The 16,247-nt window shown below is 39.1% G+C and overlaps 1 protein-coding gene across 9 annotated transcripts in view; it reads left to right on the top strand.

Moving 5' to 3' along the window:
- Positions 1–16,247, top strand: part of EHBP1 (EH domain binding protein 1) — a 223,166-nt gene that overhangs the window by 99,681 nt on the left and 107,238 nt on the right. For all 9 annotated transcript variants that reach the window (XM_067292807.1, XM_067292809.1, XM_067292803.1 and 6 more), the window contains 2 exons: positions 4,401–4,653; positions 11,178–11,361. In XM_067292807.1, the coding sequence (XP_067148908.1) occupies positions 4,401–4,653; positions 11,178–11,361 (437 nt within the window). The remainder of the gene's footprint in view (positions 1–4,400; positions 4,654–11,177; positions 11,362–16,247) is intronic.

The raw sequence follows: 16,247 nt of genomic DNA, 5'->3' as shown, positions 1-16,247 counted from the left end.
ACACTTGACATAAAAGTTAATCCTGAAGGGTGCTGGGGACCCCATGGGAGATATCCTGGTTGGGCACAGGAGAGTGAGTACAGGCTCTGCCCCTTTCCCTGGTTTTGAGGATCACCCGTGTGGAGGGTGGGTACCTTCCCTTCTGCGGGGGCCTCGAAGGAAGCAGAGAAAAAACAGACTGGCATCTCGAATGGCCACCGTGACAGCAGGAGAAGAGGACGAGGAGCACAGTTAAGTGGGTTCTTGCCACTGGCTGCAAATTCCTGAACCTGTCTGTAAAACTGTCAAAGTGGCTTGAAAATGGTATTTTTAGAACATCCTTTAATTTTTGTTTATGTGTAAAATTAAATGAAATCTCTAATAATATGCCAAAGGCCCTTTAGCGCTGGCCTGCAATGCTCTGTGGGTAAGGCCAAGACTGTAGCTGCTGTTGAGCCAACAAGTGAGAGGAAGAGTTTTGTCCTAGTTAGGGTTACGGCATTTGATCCATAGTGTCGAAATAGAAAGAATTGCAAAAACCGTTTGCGTTGGCCCTTAAAATTTATGAGATTTAAACAGATATTTAACTCTTTGTTTACTGGACACGCTTAAAAGCAGATTAAAAATAAAAGCTTACAGTGTAGTTTTAAGAGACATCCTTGAATGTTTTTAATTTCAGAAATATTACTGACATTCTTAGTAGTCATAAGTCCTCCCTTTTAAGCCTAAAGCATAGATTGGTTGCTTGTTCGGATATTTCTTGGAATACTTTTTGTGAATGATCAGCAAGTTTTGGGTAGATATGATAATGTGTATTTATCAATAGATTCATGTGTAGGTGCAGTGATCCATCTTTTCGTATTGAGTTGCAGAAGCAGATATTGATAGTTATGTGCTATCTTAACAAAATATTTTAAAAATTGAATTGAACTAATTTTAAAAAAGGAAGAGGTTTTGGTTAAAATGTGTTGTCCATAACTAACGCCATTTAAACAATTCATCAGTCATCTTTCTGTGTGTCATTAGGTTACCTCTGCTTCTTACACGCAGCTCGTTTTTGAGGGCTGACTTCAAAAGCATTTCTGCTTGACCTAATTCATCAAATCATTAAATATGTGGGCAACGAGTGAGTAGTATCCCTGACTATAGTAGGCTTCAGATCAGATGTTCCTAGACAGCCAGGGTGGGATTTGTCTCACTGGATTTTAGACTTTAGCAATATAAACATATACTTCCAAGCTAATTGTCTAGAACCTCTTTTTACTAGGTAGAGAGAAATGGGAGACACGTTTTAGCTGAATGTAGCTCTCTAACAGAGGTCAAATGAGCTGCTCCTAGAAGCTGGTCTTTTTTCTCTCCTTTGACTCTAAAGGAGTCTGGACAGTTAGCTCAGCTCTAGCTCTCTGCACTGAGGACATCTCAGGGCAAGCAAGGTGAAGCTTCTGCTTGTGACCACCTGCGTTGGAGACTACTGCGATATAAGTAAACCAATATAGGTTTCCAATATAGGACCTCTTCTGTTTTAGCTTAAAATAAATGAAAAATTGCATTAAAAATGTTGGGCTCTGCTCTGGTGTGTTTCTTCTATAACACTGCCAAAGGATTCTTGCTTGACTCAATTATATTTCTGATTTTAAGAGTTTCAGCCTTGGCTGATTTCTTCTCTCTTGTCAGTTTATCTGTAGACCTTCGATATTGTTTTATTGTGGCTTTCTCAGTCTTTAAATACAAGCAGGTTTTTGATTACTTAACAACATCTTTCTTATCAAGGTGCAGGCATATGAACAAACCACCACGGTATGAATGAGGGTGTGAGCTAAGTATGCATCGCCTACTGTGCAGTGGTATACCTGTGTCTATACCCTTGCTCCCAGGGTAAATGCCCAGTAGCATATTCCCCTTTTATTAAGGGATAAGCACGTTGTATTTACTCTGGGGTAGGAGCAAGAACACATGCTGCAGCCGATGTGCTGTAAATACATGCCCTGATTTATCCTGCAGTAGTTTGTTTATGTGTGCCCGTCTGCTAAGGCACAGCCGAAGTGTTTCGTTACGGTGTTGAGGCAAGGCTTAATCAGTTTACACAGAGCTTCTTTTTTAGGTTTAGCTAAGACTATTACCGCAACCCTGATTATTAGGTTTTTACTATGTTAATCACAAGGATTTAGATTAGTTGTTCTTTTTATGGTATGTTTTGACAATGTAAAGACTGAATATTAAGCATAGTAATAGCTTTTTTGTGTGATTTCTCTTTACCTTCCTTTCATCCCATTTCAGTGCAGTGCCTCGTTTACACTTATTTCACTCTCCTTTTTGATTGCGGTTTTTGACTTCAAACAGTGTTAACTGCATTCTGACACTGAAGTTTAGTGTAACAACTTATGATATGCATAAGAGAGAGGTGTAAATACTGTATGTGTTGCTTCTTTAATACTAGGTTGCATCAGGTTGCTGAAGGAGTAAGAAAGTGCAAACCTCACCTGGAATTAAAGGAACTTTTAATGTAATTTTCTGAATAATCACTGTAGGGAGATGCCACGGATACAAGCACTGTGCATAGTCATAAATGCGTCTGCCAGTTAGAACCTGTAGTATTCTTTGGCAAAGAACAATTTTATTTTGTTTCACCCTGTTGAGCTCACCATCAATCCCAAAGGAGTGATTTACCTCCCAAGTGTCCACACTGTGTTTAAGGAAGACTTTGATTATTTTATTCCTTTATTCCAGTCAGTCCCTTTTTGCTTCTAACTTTCTTACCGTAGAGAAAAAATCCATCAGTTCAGAAATAGACCCTTAGAAAGAGTACAAAAGAGAATATGTTGACAGAGTCTTTGCAGTTCAGATGTGAAGAAGAAACGAACTAGAGCTCCACGGTCCTGCCTCAAATGAAATCCTTCTGGTCCCTGGTAGCTCTCGGTTGTTTGCTGAAGGACGAAGGTCTTCCCTGCTCCGAGACCTTGCCCTGGGGCAGGGACTGGGGACTAGTCCGCGGCACAGCAGAGGAAAGCTGCTCCTTGAGGCTCTGCACCATCTTCCTGCTCAACCGCGAGGGGCTCCTGTGCAAACCATAGATTACAGTAGCTCACACGACCTGTGGTTGGGCTTTCCATCACCTTGACTTTGCTAATACCCTGGAGACAGGGTAAACTGGAAGTTTACCTGTAGAGAATATCTACATTTTCTGTCGGTTCACCAGGGTTAGCAGCTAAGTGCCCCATGCATCCCGGCTCAAGCGACGGTAGTGCTGTTTCTTTCACTGCTCCTTCCATTTCTGGGTTGTTTGACTAGACGTTTTGTCGTCCCAAATATTTGTTTAGTGACAAACACACTTGGAACTCCGTCTTTTCTTTTTTATAGTGCCATGCTACAAATAACATTTAATGTTTTTTCTTTAGAGCTAAAAGGTATGTTTTGTTCAATCTAATAACCATAAATCTGGAAAAAAAATCACTTTTCATTAAAAAGAATGTGGGAGTGGTTATTGAAAATTAACTTTTAATAACACTAATTAAAGTTGTTATTTGCATAGATTTTAAAAGCACATCAGATCAAATATTGAACGGTGCTTCTGGTCATTTGCTGCTGTAGGAAGTGTAAGAATAGTCGTCTTTAAGTGTCATTGTGAAAAATGTTATATTGTGGTATGGGGATTTGTATTGTTCACTATCTAGTAACCATTTGCTTTTCTGTAATGCTCTTTCTGTAGCGTCTGTCTACAGAACTGCATGGAGCTCCAGGTTGCTAATAACTTTCTGTTGTGCAGCTCAAATAATAGATGAGTAATTTGATTATCTGTCTCTTTAGGGTTAATTTAAATTCATTTTTACTGGGAAACTATGTATTGTTACCAAGAGCAGTTAACAGCGAAAATATGTGTGTTTTGAAATGTAATTACTGATCACACCTAATAACTGATTTCAGTTCAGTCGTTTTAAGAAATGAAAAGAGCACCTACTTGCTATCATCATTTTTTAATATCCAGTAAAAGTCATTTTATTATAAAATATAGGATATCTTTTTTCTTTATTAAAAGTTCAAATAAATAATTAAGGACATTTTGTTAGGATACAAATTGGCTAATAGGTTGGAAAAATGTTTTAAAATCTGTTGCAATACCGTTGATATGACGAATAAGAGGACTGATAACTAATATGGTTGAAAGAGCTTTGGTAAGTGAGAAAATTAAACCTATTCAATATACCCTAGATGAAATGACCTCCTTTTGAAAGGACTGTTTTTGAATAAACAAGGTAATGCTGTAAATATATAAAGCATGAAAATTCATTTGAGGCCAGGACTTTATGTATTGGGAATTATGAAGCAAACCTTTTCCTAAACCCTTAAAACATAAAGACCTGATAAAATGGTTTCAAACTTTTTCTATGTTAAATTCGTTTACTGATTTTTTTGTTACTTGGTAGAACCAGATGCTGAAATAGCTTCATCTTCAAAGCCAGAAGAAGGTTTCTATGCTGACAGTTACAATCCCTTTAAAGATGACGATGCCCCAGAGTACTTGAACCCTTTTGATGAGCCAGATCCTGAGCCCGAAACATTTGTAACCATAAGAGATTCTCCTCCACAACCTGCAAAAAGGAAAAACGTCAGACCAGTGGATATGAGCAAATACCTCTATGCAGATACCTCCAAAGCTGAAGAGGAAGAGCTGGATGAGTAAGTATGATTCTTGATCTTTCAGCAATCTTGGAAGCATTAGTAGGATCCCTGGCTTAATCTTGAGGTGTATTGGGTTCAACCACGGTGATCCTTAATCACCTCCTCAGGACAGACTGATCTGCAGCTTAGCCACAGAAAGTCCCATACCCCCAAGTCATGCTGTTCAGCTGTACAGCTGAGTGTGATCAGCTAGGAAACTTTTCTTTGCCTCGTTGATAGCAAATTACTTGACAGGGAACAAGTCTGTGTTCCTTTTTGACACTTTGTGCCCTGCAGTTGCAAATGAGCTAAAAAGGAAGGTGCAACAGAGCTTGGTCCTTCCTGTCTTTTTGTCATTATTTCTTACCACATAAAATAATAAATTCTGTTAATGAGAATGGAAGGTCTTTTTAGATGGGTGCAGTATGTATAAAGGAAGAGCTTTGTGCAGTCTGCTTAGCACATTTTTGGGAGTCTCATAAAACTGCATCTCCATATGAGAAAGATAACACCATATATACTTTCTAAAGTTGTTTCTTTTATCCTAACCACACGTTAAACTTTTATAAACCAGCCTTGTATTATATACAGTATACAGTATACACTGCCTTGTATTATATACTGTATATATATTTTATATATATATATATATAATATACAGTATAAACTGCCTTGTATTATAGTAAAGGAGCCCAACAAGGAGTGAGAGCTTTTTGCAATAGCTGTGCAGCTTGAGAGGTTTGAAGGTATATACTTACTGCTTGTTCGTGGTTATTAGTCAGCAACCACACCACTGCTGAGACAGTTTATGGTTATTACACATGAGCAATTTTATAGACAACAACTGTAATTAACTTTTAGTTTTAAAGTACTTAATGAGATTTATCATGGCATGACATTTGCATTGCTTTAATATTTAATATTAATACAGGTGTCATATCATCATCTTCGTGTTTGCTCTGTTTATAGCTGTGTTCTAGGAAATTGAAGAATTCCCGTGCACTCTAATAGAAATGTATAAAGGACCCTGCGGGGTTTTTTCCTTTTCAAGTTCTGTGGCCATGGATTTGCTGATGTTGTTGTTTGTTCTGTGAAAAAATGGGCATTAGGGAATGATTTCTGTGCCAGCTCCATTCATCAGGGGACTGTCTGAACAAACAGCACTGGCTGCTGTATCTTCAGACCACAGTGCGATTGCACTGTCGATGGTCACAACAGGCATCCCTGATCGTTCACTGATTGGCGCAATCTGCAGGGAGAAATTATATGTATACTTTACACCTACAAAGATATGGGTATAGAGAACAGCAAAGACTGTGGAGAAGAGCAGAAGGAGCAAAAGCTACATGGATGGGCAGGTGAAGAACTGTCTATTTGATATTCATATTCTCATTTCCACACAAACAAATCTGTGCCAAAAGAGCTTGCAGCAGTGTCCTAAAGGGCAGCCTGTTTTTTCCTGTGAATGGGACTATAGATTTCACTAGCTCTTTGTTACAACAGCCTCCTTTTGATTTTCATGATCCTACTTGTTTTATTCTTTTTACAAGGGTTAAAAATTAAACTCCCTGTAGATGGATTCTACTTAAACATAAAGCTGGTCTATGATTTCATTTATGATGGCATCGTCCCATGGAAAGATGGAATGATAAGGCATCAAACAGCACTGTAAAATAGTTTTCTGCATCCATTTTTTTATACTCTGACCCCTAAATAGATTCCCCCCCCCCCAATGTCCTCACAAGTTACAGGAGTGTCATGTCATTGAGAAAGACATGGAGACAATTAAATATATTGTGTAGAAATGTGGCAAGGATAACCTTTGAATCTCTACACTATTCTGGAAGAAAAAATGTAATAATTCAGCTCCAGTTTAGGGATACCGGCCTAAATCACACCTGCAAGCACTATTATTCCGTGCCTCATGGCGCTAATTTCAAACTCTTCAGTAGGAAGTTTCTGCTAAGAGTATGTATGGTATGATGAGCACAAAAGGGAAGACTTTCAGTGGCAGTGCCAGTTAGTAGTATGTGTGTGCCCTAAATCATGAGGGTTTATGTCCAGATGCATTTTGTTTCTTAGCTAATGTGAATATTGATGCTTTTATTAGCTACATAAGTGGCTAATCGTTTTCCAAATTCTATTAAAGCTTAGGCTGTAGTGTCAATTTGTGGCAGAGTGTTCCACAAGGAAACAAGTTATTATATGAAATGTATTTCCTTTTATCGATTGTAAGTAAGTTACCTTTCAAATTTGTTACACAGTCCCTTCTGTTGGCTTATGAAAACAACAATTAGTAGTGTCTGATTTAACTACCATAAACCATTTGTTGTTTTATGTATCTCTAGCATATTCACCATTACTCGTTGCTTGTCTGAATTAAATGGCACTAACTTTTTCAATCTCTCTTCATACAGCAGTCTCTTCATGTCTGTAATCATTTTCATCGCACGTCTCTGGACCCTCTTATTTCTTCTACTATATATCTATTTTAAGATGTGTTGACTTGGCCTGAGCAGTGCACTCAAGACGAGGTTGAACAACTGAGTCATATCACGGCACTAAAACACTTCCATACTCTTTTCAACCTCTCTCCTAACATCTTCTCTTTTTTTGTTTTCATTCTTGTGTTTTGGTTTGAATTTTTCATCGTTTTTGACTACTGCTGGGCCAGGGCTTTCCCCAGGAGTGGCTGGAACCTGATAGATGGGAACCTGGTAGAAGGCTCCTGAAGGATGTTTTCCATCTCTCAGGAAATACAATGTATTTTATCCCTGCAACTTAAAGGTTTTGTTGGAGTTTGCTTAATGCACCGTGTGGCATTCTCCTCTTCTACTTTGGGTGGAGTGTGAGGCTGTGTCCTGGGAGTATGGACATGTTGCTTAAAGCCGGGACTCTGCTTGGTTTGCTTTGGCAAAGGGCTAGTTCTCATTCTGCCCTCTGAACTTGCACAAAGTGCCCCGAGATCTGAACCCTGGTTCCAGTTTTGTAACAAACTCTTTGTAATCTTGGAAAAGATACTTATCCTCACTGTGCCTCTGTGAAGGATTTATCTTAGGTAATTGGCTTAATTGAAACATGTTTCAGTAGCAGTTGTGAAGATAACGTAAGATTTCACAACATGCATAAGCAAAGCATAATCACAAGCATAGGCGTAATAAGGCATTGCATGGTGGAGATGGACTGAGATGTTCCATTGCATATATTCTTTTGTAAAACTACTGTCTCAGAACATATTTCCTCTGGCTAAATTCTCATATCTGGTGAGAGATAAGGAACACATTTTCCTTTTATTAGTTTGGGCATTGAAATATTGGGGTAAAATTCTGCTTGTGCCTTTTTTTTTTTAAATTTATCCATTAAAATCAAAATGTTAGGTAACTATTAGTAATGTTAAATCAAAATGTTAGGTAATGATTAATAAAGAATGAGTTGCTGTGCTAATTTGAGTTTAATTACTTGCAAATAGCACAGTTCACAGCTATTTTAAATATAATGCTTTCAACCTTAGTATTTCTGTTTGGTAATAATCTGTGCTTTTAACTCTGGCACCCTGATAGCTTTGTTTTTCCTCCTCAATAAAATGATGGTTTTTTTCAGTTAACCAGTAATGTGGATCCAAAGCATTTTTAATTTGGTCAGAATAAAACTTGCTTTTAGATATTACTTGGCTCTGTAGCGTCTTATCTCGTTAATCATTGCATGGGTTAGAATAATGTTTTCTGGTTGGAAAGACTATCTAGTTACCGTTGATTGAAGTTGACTGTTACAAAAGAAGCCACAAGCCACCGCACTGCCAGTGGCTGCTTAATGCTATGTCATCAGTCAGGGTCTTGTCTGGGTGTGTTGGGTGGTTTTTTGTTTTTTTTTAAATTTTATTTTGTGGTGGACAGTCTGGTATCTCTTTAGGTAAACCAGATGGATACCATCATTGAAGCAAAAAGCATGTGAACTAAGTTCAGAAAAGAGTGCAGCGATATTTTTCAGCTAAGGCTTTTTCCCACCAGACTTTTCCTGTGTTTTATTTCACACACAGCTGTGCGGAAGTCCTGGGACCAAACTTTGCTACATGTCCCTGACACCACTGACTTCAAAACCTGGATTTATAGTCTCTTCTCCTTGTGAGAACCAGCCGGGGGCTTTTGTCTGTGTCAGACTGAATTTTTCAGAAATCTTTTTTCAATATTCAGGTTTCTGAGAAGTTTGTAAGACCAGTTAAAAGAGGTGAAAACGGGAAGGTGAAAAACAACGTGCGTGTTCTGCCCATGATCAAAATGTGAAGGTTTAGCCTAGCTTGACAGCGAAACCTTCTTCAGGAAGAAAGCCAATAACCTGTCCCTTCATAGCACTTTCTTCTGATAAGTGTAGTACACTCCAGTTCTTTAGGATTACACGTGCAGCAGAGAGACTTTTAGAGCATAAGTATTTAAAATATGTCTCTTTGAACCTTTTTTACTCTTGTTGATATGAATCTTTTTCTCACAGCAAATTCACATTAGTGCCTTACAGACACGCTTGGCTAATTCGGAGCAAGGCCGCACAGGTCGCTTCGCCGCAAAACGTCCCGCGCCTCTTGGCTCTCCGTGGAGCACGAACGAACCCTTTGGGCTCTCCTATAGTGCGTACTGCTCTTCCCCCTTTAGCTCGTTTATCTTTATTTTCACCTCCCTTTGAACTTGCCAGCTAGGCTGGCGGCGAAATTAGAGGTCCTGACGATGCCCTGGGCGTTCTCTGCGGCAGCCTGAATGTCCTCCTTTCTCTGCTGCCTCGCGTGCAGGAAAACACCCGTCCGCTGCCATGGACCTCCTTGGGGCGATGCCGCCCTTAGCTCCCAGGGCGCTGGGGGCTTCACGGGTGATGGGCAGCAAAGTGGGAACACCTGAACGTTGCCCTCAGTCAGCAGAAGAGTTATTTTAGCGTCTTTCCTTTCACTTCAGTATCTAGATTTGGCTCTCTCTCTCTCTCTCTAATAAGCAGTGGCAGGTTCTCAGAAAAGTCTGGAGGTTTTATGCCAGGCTTTCTCTTACGCAGTTCGTTGGGCTTTGCCTTTCAGCAGCGGGCTCATTTTCTGCAGCGTGACATATTAATTGCTTGCCTCTACTCAGTGAATAGAGGACAGGGGCAAACTGCATTAAAATGAATTCTAAAATTGCTCCATGAGACTGAAGGAAATATTTTAATACTTAAAGTATACAAAACTGAAAAATGGGTAGTGTTGTATGAAAGGAAACCGGAGGAATAGCTGATCTTTTCATTTGGGCCCAAGTTTTACTGTCATAGTGGTTTAAAAACAGTGTGTACTAGGTTCCCTCTCTTATCCTGAGAGGAAATTCGTAAATGGATGTAGCCAGATAGGCTCTTGCCCCATGTTGTACGTGTTACTGTTTCCACCTAGAACTGAATTCAAGGGCCTGAGTGCAGTTGTTCTGCTTATTTACACTTTATACAGTTGCATGTAGCCGGGTCTTTGGGAGTTGCAGTGACTTCATGGCATAAACATAGTTCAACAGACATATGATAAATACATCTTGCAGGGAAAGCATGGAATAGAAAGGGATGAATTAACCGATCAGATAGTTTTGTAAGTAACAGTCCATTTTCAGGACAGATTGGAAAACGTGAAAAATGAAGTTCATAAATAAATCATTTTGGCACAAAGAAGGTTCCCGTAAGCATCCTTAGCAGGATATAAAATTTCTGTCTTTTTTAAATGCACGGTATAAGCCATTATGCTACATACAGCAGGTATTAACTGGTGGTATCAAACTAATAGATAAAATTTAAAAAAGCTGAGAAAGTATTCATTTAGGGTGAAGCAAATGTGGAGCTGGAATGTGAATGCCAGAGTTAAGAATGATAAGTCTTTGGAGTACATCCATTTTAGAAGATGTTTGCTATGTTTCTTAAAAGCTGTTAAGTAATAAAAAGCGCTTTCAAATAAGACAGATTACAGCTACTGGTATCTGTAGAGAGGTGGTTGTTTTCTTAACGCTGTTCTCTTATCCAAAGGGTGTTTTGAAATGATTATTTGCTGCAGAGATTAAAATATGCCTGATAAGAATTGCAGACCTACTGAGGCCAAAATTTTCAGGCTCGGATTGCCTGGAGGGAGGCTTCTAAAGCTGTGTTTAAGTATGCAAGTAAAAGTGGCCTGATTCTCAGCATTTGTTTATGCCACTGCCAGCAGCTTCACTCATATCTGTTGATCTTGAGCACATCTGTAAATCAGATCACTCTTACTTAGGTAGCCTGGTATATTTGAAGAGTTAGCTTTATGTAATTTATAACATTTTTATAACATTTTATAATTTTTAAAATAAAATTTTAACAATTCTGCCCCAATATGGTTTTAACTATGGTAGCTCACTTTTCAAACATATGAAAAAGTAGCATTTCAAAGCATGTAAAAGCGAAATATTTTCTTATATGGAGTAATAAATGCATCTTTGTCATCAGCTCCTCTAAACAGCACTGTTTTCATTTTGAGTTCTGAGTTTGAGTTCTTTGATAGCAAAGAAATATGTTTCCCTTCTTTTAATTAGATCAAATCCATTTTATGAACCAAAATCAAGCCCTGCTTTAATTAAAGCTGCTCCGCTGCAAGAACCAGAGAAGATGAAAAGAAAGGCTCCTGAACCACCAAACCTCTTGCCAAAGACAGAGACAGGAATGAGTGAGAACATGTCAGCTATTCCGGCATCGAAGGAGCTTTCTTCTTCTCCCAAGGTAGGTTTTTCATACCAAAATTTTGTCTTTATTATTAAAGCTACCATTATGTGTATTGTAGACATCCTGTTTATTTCTGCAGGCCTTCTTAAAAGCTTTGCTTCTACTTAATAAGGTGTCGGCTCATCTCTATTCACTTACGGGTTCATAGGGAGAGAGCAGCAGTAGGAGCTCGTATTTTTTCTTTAAGGATTTAATGACAACAGTATCAGCAACTGCAGTGTCAAAGAAAAGAGTCTTCTAGTAACAAATGTTACAGGACAGCTGGATATACTATTGAGAAGGAAGAAAATCACGTTGAACAATACTTTGTCTTGATCTATTGTAATGTCACTAAGCCTTGCACCCGTTGAAGAGCCTGTCTCCACATTTCTGTCATAAATCTGGGTTTTAAGAGCTTAGTACTTGATACTGTTTATTTGTATTAGGCTTTATATTTGTCCAGTTACATAGTTATGTGGAAGTACTTTTAAAAAAGTCACAGCCTACTTTAAATCGGATTAATAGTTTTTTAGGAATGTCCAGACTAAGCATATATATATATATATGTACATACATCTGTTTCTCAAACTGAAAATATGGATTAACTTTCGTTGAAGGGGGCAATGTGCAGAGCAGGTATTTCAGGATGCAACAGCTCACTTCCGTCAGTATGAATTGCAACGTCAGTGTTTCAGCAGTTAGCACCCCTTGTGCATCTTTACACAAATCAAGCATTTAATGGTGTGTGTTAATGAGACCTTTTCAAAAACAAATCTGGTGCATGTTTACTGCTCGTTTTTATGGATAGGAAGCTCAGGACAGAAAGCTTCCTTTCCAGCACATCTCTCCCAACTTATGTGTATTATCATCTGTTTTGCCTTGAATTGGTGCTGCCATACATTAATTTAAGAAATGAATGAAGCTACTTGTCATACTTACCATTTTGTTGCTTAATTAGTGAGAGGGATTGCTGACATGTCCTTGTCCCTCCGGGCTCTGACCTTACTGACATCCTAGCATTCAGGGTAAAGAGTCTGAGACCAGAAATTTAATCTGTGTCTCCTCATAGCAAAATAAAACAACACTGAGAAGTCCACAGGCACAATTCACAGGTTATTCTTAAAAGCAAAGCCACAACTAGAGAAATATTAAATCAAAGTATAGCAGTTTTATAACACACTGAGATGGGACTGCATCCCATTTGCCAGGGTTTCTGTTTGAAGAATTTTGCCTATTACTTGATTTCTGGTGGAGTCTGGTCCTCAGGTCAAAGCAAAGTGGCCAAGGTAAAAAAAAAAAAAAAAAAAAAAAAAAAAAAAAAAAATCTGGTATTACCAAGCAGAGAAAAGACATCTGTATAAGAGCTTTGGGACAGATCTTATCCGCTCATCTGATGGAGGTTGTGCCCTCTTCGCTCGTTGTTTGAGTGTTTATTTTATGGATCTGCATCCGAGGAAATACATCTCACTGCTTTATTTCATGCCTTTGTGGTGCTGAAATAACTTATTACTGCTGGGTTAGGTTGCTGCTGGTTTGCTCTACCCCAGACTAAGTTCTAGGTTGTCTGGAAGCTGGAATTGATTAAGAAAAGGTGCAGGATCCAGCTTGCTGCGAAGAGTGTGTTGCTGGGAACATGGGCGAGTAGGCCCTGCTGTTATGCAGGGTGGTAGTTTCCTAATCCTTTGGCGCGTGCCGACTTGCAGCCCACCTCGCTGCCCCAGAATCTCAGTCTTTTACAGGCTTTTGGAGGATGCGAGACCGTTAAGGAAGGTTCCAAAGCAGGTACTACACCCTGGTTTATTATATTACAGCTAGAGTGGAAGGTTTAGCTGACGGGTTGTATTAAAATACTGTATGACCGCTTGCCATTCTGAAAGTGTGGTCTCTGCTGTGTTTGAACTGTTTTGTTCTAAGCTGATCTAATAACTTTAGTTCGAAAGCAGTTTACTTGGAATGATTCCTGAAGTTCAGAAAACTACTGCCTTTTTAAAAGAAAGGAAAATCAAACAATTTCCTCACGCTGTAATACAAAATAGCGCTGAGATAGGGCTTGGGCTGTTGGCACAGCTTGTTTGTTTATTACTCAATAACAGTGATAATGTTTAGCAACTCTGAAAAACCTCCCGTCAAAGGGTATGGGCACTATGCAAACATTAACTCAGCACACGCCCTTACGTGGGGGCAAGAGTCCCATGAGGGTAAACTTAGGTAAATGGAGGTTAAGTAACTAAATGTACTAAGTGATCTGTCCAGGTTTTCTGGGCACAGAAAGCCTTTGAGAGAACTATGGGCAAAACCCACATGTCCTGGCATGTTCTAGACCCTGTCTTGGTTATCATCATAGCAACTGGTTGCAGAACACAAATGCTAGTCCTTGGACTACCTGAACAGAGCGTTATTATTAGAACTTCAGAGCTTCCCAAGAGCTGAAGGAAAAAGGCTCCAAAAATGCTGCTGCAAATTTTTGAGATATTCGGAGATCATTTTTCCTTACTGTGCTGATGATGTTTATCACATTCCCTGTACGCAGAAAATAAAAATGCTGTCAGTGCCATTTATTAATATTGGTAGGTCTGAAAGATTATAAGATGGAAATTGCTCTTGAAAAGATTATTTGATACATGACAGATTCCTGCTCAAGATACAGGTTTCAAATACTTGAAATTGTGTTAGTCTACAAAATAACAGTTGAGTTTGAAAACAATAGTGTAGTTCTTAGCCACATAAATACAGATTTAAAAGTAGGGCAAGGAAGGATGATACTTCCCTAAGTATACACCCAAAAAACAAATCCAGCGGGTATGGCTGGACACCAAAGCTACTTCATTCAGTATTCAGCTACGATGAGCCTTCTAGCATTGGCACCCAGGATATAGGAACACTTTCACAGAAATCCAGTTGTGCTTGCTGTTGAAACATCGTAGCCTGAATCCAGCACTTTACCATTACCCAAGTAGTGGTAGAAGGTGTTTCTAGCCTGAGGGATGTCTGACTTTCTGGCTTCCCACGCATGCCTTTTTTTTTTTTTTTTGTATTTTTTCTTAATATATAACAGCAATGTTTGTGGTAATGAAAGAGAAGAATAAAACAATGAATTTTTAGCAGTCAGCAGTCTTGAACATGTCTCATTTGAGGATAGGCTTAAGCTAATGCATCTACATGGATTGCAAGAGCCATTTTTCTAAGGGAGTTTTATGATCTAAAAACTGAATATGAGTGCTAGATTTCTCTGGAATCATATCCACATTTAATTACCCCTATAGACACCATTGCAAATCAGGCTCCCTCTAGTTCTTTTGTTCAGAGATGTATGTTGTGCAGGATAATTCTGTGTAAAAATTTCGTATAAAACTAGGCAGAACATTCCAGAAAACATGTTCTTATCTGGTGGTATTTAGCATTATGTCTGGTATCTCCAGGATAAAGAGGGTACTTCAGGCTAGAGTCATCAGTTGATATTAATTTTCAAGAATTCAACAATCAGTGAAGATAGAATGTGATACCAATAAATGGACATTAACTTCAGTAGCCATGAAAATGGTAGAAGTAGAATTTGAAGCAAAATCTAGATGTTTTGGGGAGACTGACATGAAAACTTACCGTCCAAACAATTATAGGTGATTGTTGGACAGAAAGATGAGTAGTTATGTCAAATATGGACAGTATTTAACCTTTATTTTTTTTTCCTTGAAATGCTTGTTCTCAAGCATATAGAGTACATGTGCCTGAAGCTGAAGGGTATCTGGCAATCCCTGCGAGCAGCCAAGACAGACCCATTCTCTCTGAGATACAGGTCTAGAATAATGATACCAATGATAGTGAGAGCCATCACAGTATCTTCCACTCCTCCAGGGCTTGCCGTTAGCCCTTTTCCTTTCCAAAGACATTGCCTTGCTTGGAGCCTCCTTACTGTTCCATAACAAAATTCAGATGTGAGAAAAGAGTGCCAACGAAGCTGTTTCTGCCTGCCCCAAACTTGAGGGGTTTAGTCTACTTTAGATTGGCTGAGGCCATGAGGACTAGTGTAAGTTTAGGGTCTTGCCCCTTGCATATTAATTCTGCACAGGGGACACCTCTGCTTCTCCAACTGCTGTAAGATCATCCCACTGGCTGGCTTCTCAGCTGTTTCCACCATACCCCTCTCTATGCACTGCTCACCTTACCTATTTCAAGTATCTACCTTGCACTGCTTCCCTGAGCAATCAGTTAACAGGAGTAGCAAACTCTTTCTAGGCCTCCTTAATGACTTACCATTGAAGAGGCCCTTCTGATGACCCAGTGATCCCCATATAATCCTTCTTGGTGAGAAGGGAGCAGTTATTCCTCACAGATGAGGCAGTGTCAAGCTCTCCATAAAGATCTAGCCAGCTCTTGGCCAATAGTATTAGCTCAGCATTTGCCATATCTGGGTTGGGAGGAAGTTTTGCTTCCAAATATATTACATACGTGTATTTCCTAAAGGAATACCTTAATTTTTCCTGTATTCCCTCCATGTTTTCTGTAAACCAATTTGAGTCATCAGAGAAAGCCTAAAAATTCAAATTTTTGAAAGCCTCGAATTACCACACAGTTAATCGTCTTAAATGGCCTTGAAGACTATGATGTACTATCTCTATTTAGACAAGTCTGAAAAACAAACTGTGAAGCTGTAAGTAAGCTCTGCAGTCATCAATCTGCTACAGTGCTGCCATGCCAAACTGAAGTGTTGTTGGGCTTGTTACCATCATACATATCCTACTCTTCTTGACATGGTTGGATTACAAGGTTCTGTCTTTCACAGAGGTGACAGAGACTTTAAATTTCTTCTGCTTGCGCTTGACTTTTGGGGAAAAGTTGAACAACTTCGGAGTTCAAAAGGTGTACTTACGTCAGTGGTTCCCTTTTGTCAGAGCAGTGCATAGCAT

The sequence above is a fragment of the Apteryx mantelli genome, chromosome 3 (genome assembly GCF_036417845.1).
Source record: "Apteryx mantelli isolate bAptMan1 chromosome 3, bAptMan1.hap1, whole genome shotgun sequence".
Classification (NCBI taxonomy): domain Eukaryota; kingdom Metazoa; phylum Chordata; class Aves; order Apterygiformes; family Apterygidae; genus Apteryx; species Apteryx mantelli.
This window is presented reverse-complemented; position numbering and strand designations above follow the sequence as displayed.